Source organism: Peromyscus eremicus, chromosome 14 (genome assembly GCF_949786415.1).
Source record: "Peromyscus eremicus chromosome 14, PerEre_H2_v1, whole genome shotgun sequence".
Lineage (NCBI taxonomy): Eukaryota > Metazoa > Chordata > Mammalia > Rodentia > Cricetidae > Peromyscus > Peromyscus eremicus.
Genome location: NC_081430.1, coordinates 6790764 through 6799476, shown reverse-complemented (window position 1 = coordinate 6799476; position 8713 = coordinate 6790764). Strand labels below are relative to the sequence as shown.

At 42.4% G+C, this 8713-nt stretch overlaps 1 protein-coding gene across 3 annotated transcripts in view; it reads left to right on the top strand.

The window, feature by feature from the left end:
• The first annotated feature begins 2344 nt into the window (after positions 1 to 2344).
• Lrrc72 (leucine rich repeat containing 72) overlaps positions 2345 to 8713 on the top strand; it is a 46475-nt gene continuing 40106 nt past the window's right edge. Inside the window, exons 1-2 of one of the 3 annotated variants that reach the window (XM_059279017.1) lie at positions 2345 to 2540; positions 7928 to 8001. In XM_059279017.1, the coding sequence (XP_059135000.1) occupies positions 2448 to 2540; positions 7928 to 8001 (167 nt within the window). In that variant the 5' untranslated portion in view covers positions 2345 to 2447. The remainder of the gene's footprint in view (positions 2541 to 7927; positions 8002 to 8713) is intronic. The other 2 variants (XM_059279018.1, XM_059279019.1) reach the window with 2 other exon arrangements.

Here is an 8713-nt window from a genome sequence, read left to right as displayed (position 1 = left end):
ATTGCACAGTTGAAGTTAATTTTTATAAACTGCATGATTTCACCCTACACGCACATTCTCCAGCTTCAATCAAGAACCCTGCGCTTGGCGTCATACTGAGACCAGGCTTTGGTCCTCTTCATGGGACTCTTCCCCCCTCCTTGGCGTCCATCGATGTACTCCTCCCCTGTGTTGTTTCTACTCTTTACTTATGGACCTGAAATGACGCAGCTGTGCTCTCCTAGGCTCAAAGGGTTGGAATGAGTGTCTCCTGCTTAGGAAAATGAGGAATCCTGGACATGAGCTTACCAATCTTAGTGTGATGTCATACTGAATTAGGCACGAGTTTGCAAATGGAGATGATTTGAGTTTCTGTGTGAAGTTTTGTAGCTCTTCCAGACAACATAGAACTGTTCCTGAACAAGAATCTCTTCCTTTTCCTGCACAGGCAGGCCTTTGGGAATCATATGCGAACACTGAGAAGGAAGACAGTATGATAGAGAGAAGTGGGGTGGCTGCTCTACTGAGAGACTCTGATGAGAACTTGTGGACAGTGTCCTCCAGAGCCCTGGTAGCAAAGATGGGCTAAGACTGTGGAGGGAGACTGATGCCGCCCGTCACAGCTCAGAGCCAACTACTACCCTGACACCTCAAAAACTGCAAGCAGGTCAAAAACCCTCAGGAGATCATCGAGCAGGCAACCCCATGAGCACAAGGCTTCCTAATCAGAGCACATCCTAAACAGGAAGAGGATGTAAAATGTGATTGAGAGTCATGTTATTCATCATTATCTAAGTCTGCTGAGTAGAAAGTGGGTGTTGATCATTTTTATCTAATAAGTATTTTTTACTCACTTAAACAAAGAACATGTAAATTGATCATTGGAATTATTTAACAAAACACTAGAGAATTTTTAAGCCATGTGGATTTAATAATCGTCTATCACACGAATAGTTTTTTCCTCACAAACTTTTTACTGCAGAATTCTTCTTTAAATATCAGTATCTCTAAATGTCAACCATCTCCACAGTAATTTTCGCTGTAAATACCATTTTTGTAGGGTAGTGTAATTAAAAAATAAAAATTTTAATGAACTTCCAACTTCTTCATTTTGTTGTTGAAGAAACGTGAGAGCCGGGGACATTAAGTGACTTGAAACTGGCCAACAACTAGTTAATGTCAGAGTCGAGGCTAAGCCCCGCATGCCCCAACTTGGTGCACAGGGCCCTTTCTTCTCATCCAAACCCACACGCACTGTACGAGAGAGCTTTCAAATTGGGGTATGCACAGCGCTGCAGGCAATGGCAGAGTGCCAGCGAGGTGAAGCCACAGGATAAACACAGGCTGTTTTGCTTCAGAGTAAATATTACTCAAAGATTTGAGGAGAGTTAGGAGAGCCACTTTATTTTTATTAAAACAAGATTGATTATAAAGGAGGCTGCACATTCTAAATGAATTTTTAAGATTTCAAGCTTGATTCCTCAAGCTATCATCCTAGCATATGGTAGTGAAAGCCTTCTGCTAACCCTGCTAGGGATGCAATAATAACAATAATAAAATAATATAATTTACTAGCGCGAGGACATCTGTGAGAGAGTTCGTGTGCCAGTCCCTTCATTCGCCTCCATCTCTGACATTCTGTGGTTGTTTGCATTGCTTTAGCCTCCGTGATCATTAAGTAGTAGCATTTTCAAAAGACCACGTTAGGAAATGACAATGAGAGGCCAGAAAGATAGGTCATCAAACAAGGACACCCAGATGAGAGAGAATCCCAACTGGTTCTGACGCAGCTAGCACACGGCTACTAAGAACTAAAATCCGGATTAGGAGAGATTTGCCAAAGGAAACGCTTATTTACTCTGTGTTGGCCCACACAGTCAGAAGGAAGTTTGGGGGAACCTCAACGCTGCCAACCTCATTCTCCATCCTAGGTCTAGGTGCATGATGAGGCCTTGGTGCTATGATTTTAGGAGCACCCAAACCTCAGTAACTGAAATAAAAATTTTAATGCTATGCTTTTGAGTCAAAAGTGATGCAAAATCATAATCCCTGAGTAAAATGTCGAATTTGATATGATAATGAAGTCGTACGCTTCTCAGTTTGAGTGGGCTGCACTGAGACTCGGAGGAGAACCCTCTCACTCCCACAGCTGCCAGCGGCCTAAGGGATACCTCATTTCCGCAAACCAAGCCTGCTGGTGCTCATGTATCCACTCTGAAATTATTGCTGGGCAGCTGCTTGCTCTGGCCCTCAGACCCGCTCCCGCTCTCTAGCATGCCGCGGCCTGCACATTCGCTGCAGAGGGAGAGGACACCGAAGGTGTTATGATGTACCGCGTAAACGTCATAGAAGTCAGAGTGTGGCTTCGGATCTTGCCTGATTGGCATCGGCCCTTACTTATTGAAGGACGGCGACGGTGGGAAGGGAACGGTGGACTATTGGTGCCCCTGACCGCCATAATTTTCCTGATGTCCAGAGACCAGAAGTCCGCCTCGCTACTCATCTTTCCATGCTCCAACCTCCGGAAGACGTCAAAAAGTGCTCCGCTGAGCAGTCTCCAGGTAAAAGGCGCCTCCCTTACCAGATCAACAGCCTGGGTGCAGGGTTGGGTCGGGGGAGGAAAGGGTCTGACACAATGCCTTGCTCTCCTGGAAGCCACTCCTGGGGTCTTGGTAACGGGGATTTTGCAGTACTGAACTCCACTCTGTCCCCTTAGCTAAGCCTCAAGGTTGGGGAACACTAGGGGTCCACACTAAATCCTAACTTGGGCTGTGTTGCACGGGGGTGCAGGAATTATGTTTCCTTCAGGAGATTTTAGTGAAATATTTAATCATTCGGCGATTATAAAACATTATTTTCCCGTACTAAATTCTGAGAGTGGGTAGTGGAGAAAGCTGCTGTGTGGAACCACTCCATCGCGAGTCTGTATCAGATTATTTCCATTTTTCTTGATAAAGTACCAATTAACTTGAAATCAGAAACACACACACACACACACACACACACACACACACACACACACACACACACACACACCAGGCTGCTGAAATTGTTCCCAAATCAACATCGTTCCTGAGTAACAACAGCTACCACTCGGTACAATACTGCAGACCTAAATTCTACCTTCTTACAATCCCCACCTGGGTTCATCCTGTGGCGATGGTTTTCCCCACCTTGTGTCCTTTCCCTCTTCGACCTTTCTCATGAACTTACACCTTGCCATGACCTTACACGTGTCCTTTTCTCTCCTTTGGGCTGGTATGACTCACCAGGTCTGTGGACTTACCCTTAAGTTACTGATGGGATCCACATTCCTTCACACTCATAGTTCTCTTCTGGGCACCTTGACCTGTATTGTGTGTTTGTTTCATCGAGGCCAAAAGCTCAGGCCTTTCTCAGCTGGCTACATGTTCCTTCCAGGCACTTTCTCCTCACCAAGCAAGCAAACGTAACACTGTCATAGCGTGGCATCATCCTGCCATTGCCTACATCTTCCCGTTGCCCCTGCAGTCTGCCTTTGCCTGGATTCTCTATCCACACACGATCTGATATAATCCATTGCTCACGCTCCTTCCCTGTCACCCAGTCATTCTTGACTTCCCAGAGGTGACCTTGCTCCATGCCTGTACCTCTCTCTGCACCCTAGGCTATCACACACTGCTGCTAGAGGCATCTTCCAGAAGCTTGTCACATCCAGTTCAAAGACTCTGTAAGATGCTCATATCATCCCAGTGTTAAGTCCAAAGTCACATTTCCCAGCAGTTAATAAGCCCGTACTCTAGGTACCAACAAGAGAAGGACACCAGGGGAGGAGTAGAAACAAACCTTTGGAATTTGTTTCACAGGGCACAGTGTTTAAAGGCATCAGTGTGATTGTCATGTGAGGAAGGAGACCATCGCTAGACGTTCTTGCTTGGATTTTACAATGTAGTTAGTTTGTACAGATACATGTATATGAATGTGTGGCCCATGTGATATTCAGTTACTTTCAAGTGACAGTTTAAGAGAAAATGTGTGGCCTTCCGTTATACTTATTGAAGGCTATTAAAGCATTTGGGCACTAATTAAGTGCACAAATCTTAATTAAATTCCAAATCTAAATTTCAAAGTTAACCCTCATGATATGACTCCCAAACACCTTTCTTGTTCTCCAGCTGCTTCCGCCTGCCTTTCCTCTGTGCTCAAGGCTGGGGCTTCCTTGTGCTGTTCATCTTTGGTATCCTCTGAGTATCAGCCCTTTCTTCCATCAAAATCCTGGTTCTTTTCCTGGTACTCTTTAAGTCTCTTTCTTGGTCCTGCCCTGAAACCCCATCTCCGGAGGAATAGGAACCTCTCCTTCCTCTGCCTTTGCCACAGTCTGTCTCCCCTTTCTTATAGCCCTTAACATTTGCCACGTTGTATCTAGCTAGCTGTCCCTGACTGTCTGCCACTTAAAGATTTACTCATCGACATCAGGCATCTTACCAAATTTATCCATAGCTTTACCAAGTAAACTTAGTCACAGCCCAAACTAAGCAATCAGCAGTTTTGGTTGGTGGCTGGGAGATTGTGTTTAGATCTACTGTTTTCAAAATATTCCTTTTAGAGAATGCCTGCCATGTCTGTCCCGTCATAGAAAATGACATGAAAATTCCCCAGAAGTGAGCAGAATCACCACATCATCTCCACATCTTTACCTCCATGAAGTGAAAGGGCGAGCTGCTATGGTCTTTGTACACCCACAGCCCTAGTGGCTTTGCTGGCAATAGCTGAAAGGCAGATCAACCCACTTGTTTACTTAAGTATGTAGACACTGTAGAATGCCACCAAGCTTTACAAAGTGAATTTCTGATACATACTACCATATAAAGATTAAAGACAGTCTGTTGACTGAAATTAACCAGCCACGCATGGCCAAGTGCTGCAGAGGTCTGCTTACACAAGGTCATATAAGCAGGAAGCAGTGCCTGCCTGCCATGGCTTGGGGGTGGGGTGGGGGAGGCACCTGTGAAGGGTGAAGGGAAGGTTCTAGAAGAAGACAATGCTGGTGGTTATGTCAACGCAACTCCTTGAGGACATCCCTGATTCTGCAGAGCTATAAATCTGAAAAATGGCAAAAGTGGTAGAAGGTGGATGTCTGTTACCACAATACAAAATCATCAGGAAAGGATGTTGGAAGTCCTCTTAAGTGAAGGGCCATGAGCATCACCAGGGAAGTGGGGGGCGGGGCGGGAGGTGGGGGGCTGCTGCTGCCTACCACGTCTCAGTGAAACCTGAAACTTCAACTTCCCGCACACTTTTGTGGTACTTTGATATTCAAACTTTGTGCTGGAGTCATATAAAGTTACTTGACGAAAAGGAACATGCCATGATAAAAAATTGTATAAGTGATTAGTTGTGCCAGTGATTTACAACTTAGGGTAGTATTTGCAAGTTTCCTATTCCTCTCTTACTTTTCTAAAAATTTTTAAACCTTAAGTATTTCTTCTGTGGCTAAACTTTTGAAAATGCATACTTTCTGATTATCAAGTTAATACATATTTATTATAAATATTTAAACACTTGAACTGCATTGTCCTGAGCTAGGTACTATAGAATTGTCAACAGTCCCAGCTCCTCGGGAAGCTGAGCTGAATCACCAGACCCTATCTCCACACACACATACACACACACACACACACACACACACACACACACACACACACACAGAGAGAGAGAGAGAGAGAGAGAGACATTTATTCTATATATAGCATACATACATTCACATATAATATATATTCTAGAAAGTAAGATGTCATGACCACATGAGGCTTTTGTTTTCAGTTTGGAGTATGTACATTGTATATGTATTTATTTTTTTTAAAAAGAAAACAGACATTGTGGACTTCAACAAATTACATCAGCAATAACTTTTTACATAAAAACATATGTCTAGATATCCATCTCTCTTATTGGTCTCCAGAGAAACAGAGCCCCTAAAATGTGTAAGCCTACAGACAGAGATTTACTAGGAGGGATTGGCTCACCTGGGAAGGAAGGGCTGGACCTCACAGAGCTGCTGTCTGGAAGCTGGAGGTGAGACAGGGCTTGGTTCCTGTGGAGTCCAGCGGCTGACAACTGGGAGTGATGGAGAGGAACGTAGGTGTCCAGCTCCGCCAGTGAAAATGAATGTGCACAACTCCGCCTCTCTGTTCTGTTCTCAGCACTCGGTGGACTGGGCGACGAGCACATCACTGAGAATCAGCTTTGTCCAGACTGCCAGTTCAAATGCCATTCTCTTCTGGAGACACACTCACCAACTCTCACAGATAATGCTGTACCAACTCCCTGGGCATCTCTTAATCCAGTCAAATTGACCATCATACCCTTCTCTATATGTTTAAACTACTGTACAACTATTCTCCTGTGAGGCCATGGTCATGCCTTAATCTATATTCTACTTATTGGGAATATTTCGTACCACAGAGAAGTACGTTGAGATTAACAATAATACATTTCACTGTGCGAACTAACTGTTTGAGTAACAATGGCCAGGTGAAGTTAAAAGCATGACTTTATAACTTTAGAATTATAAATTTTAAATATTAAAACTTTAACAGAATAAAAATTTCATTCTACTTTGGCCTTAAGGCACTTTGTGGTGTTGAGATTGACTGTGCATACTTCAGGCTGAAAATGTAGATGTTTAAGCTTAAATACCCAGGTGAGAGCACCTAAGCCTGACTCAATGAGTTTTTCCAAGATTTGGTGTGTGTAAGTGTAAACTACAATCCAGCTATTGGAAGACCTGAGCCCAAGCCTGTAAATTCTCCAAGGCCCCTAGCTTCAGTTTGTTTGAGAGAGAATCGAGGGAAGGGAGGAACTGTAAGTTTTCAGTCACCCTCCTTCACTAGGATATTTACCTTTCTTGGGTCTTTGAGAATTTGTTCATCCCACTTGCTCTAACTTCTTAAAGTGCCCCATTACAGAGTAAATCCACTCTCAAAACCTTGTAAATCACTTCCTGACACTACAGTCTTACCACCCGCAGCAAATCCCCACAGAAAAGCTTTGATTGTTTTGATTCTGATAGTTATGATGTTTGTGAGCCCCAGAAGTGCACCAGTGACCCCCTCACTTTGGCTGGTTGTTTTCATTCTGATAGTTATGATGTTTGTGGACCCGGAAGTGCACCAGTGACCCCCTCACTTTGGCTGGTTGTTTTGATTCTGATAGTTATGATGTTTGTGGACCCAGAAGTGCACCAGTGACCCCCTCACTTTGATTGTGTCTTGTTAGCTCTACTCTTCAGCTAGTTTTTCCATATTGCTCTCAGTCAGGAAGCCTACCAGTGTTCATTTGGTGATTATTAAAAAAATGCAAAGGGCATTATAGCTGCAGCTGAATCTGTACTCTTAAAATTAAAGCCTGTGTCAATAAAATGGAAAACGTATTAATTTACTCAGAGAAAATGAAATTTATTCATTTGTTTGATGCTTGTTGAGAACTTACTGGTCCTGAATATATTGAAGTGGGCCATTAGAAAAAAGCCTCTAAAAATATACATTGTATTTTACTCCTTCTACCTCCACCCTGGCTCTAGGTATTTTCTATAAAGACAGAACCCTGTCAAACACTAATTCTTCATTTATGAAGGAACATTTAAAAATAATTGCTAAAGAACCAAAATACTCTATCTCGAAGAGAACTAACAACTTAATCATGGTGTGTATACACACTTACGTATTTTTTTTCCTTCTGGTTAAAAGTTATTTACACATCTGTGCCTAGGGTTAAAAATAATGAGATTCAACCACAAAGATGAGTAAATAATATATAATTGTAGTGTTGGAATTTATCAATTTAGAGTGGTGGCCTCCATATTTGCCTTTTTTTTGATCTTCTCATAGACATACTGTTATTGACTGCAAATGTCTCAGTATTTTTGCTCGTTGGAATGTGGTTTGACAGATTAATTATGTGTTATCAGGCAGTTGAAGATCAGCTAAAGATATGTGGCCACAAGAGGGATGCTGATGTCTTCGAGCTGTTCCTCTCCAAAAAGTAAGTGTGCTTTTTGGAAAAACACAGCGGAATATCATCCTACAATCTTTTACAAAGGCAAATGGCTTTTGTTTTTCATTACCCCTTCTTCAAGGACTGGGTAGGTGACCACAGTCTAATTACTTTACCACTTATGAGGGTCTACTGCTTATGCTGGAGAGGCAAGACATTGAAAACTGGTATCATTGAGCCAGGCTAACTCGATGATCTTGGGGTGTTAAGTAGCTTTCCTGCTAGGATTATTACATTTAAAAACAAATAGGACATCAGTTAAATATTAGTTTTAGAAAAACAGTGAATATGACCTTTAGTATCATTATGTCCCAGACAATATTTATTACTTCTCAAAAACTACAAATATTAACTTGATACTTTTTTACTTCATTAAGCAATTCTACTCTTGTATAATAATACAACCTTATTACAGGATGGCTGTGACATGTAGGAGAGTTGGAAACTAAAGAGAGACCTGGTACATAGTAGGCTCTCAGTTATCATTACAATATTATTACTATTGTTACGAATGGCCCATTCTCTTATTATAAAAACCACTATTGTACTATAACCCCTAAAACCACTTATATTAATTTTGTTAGAAAATAGAAAAAACTCTTCCTTTACATCAAAGAGGTGTTCTATAGAACACCATAATCCCAGTGTCTGCAACATACCCCAGGTAGAAGAGGGAGAGGAAGTGATGCGCATGGTTGGA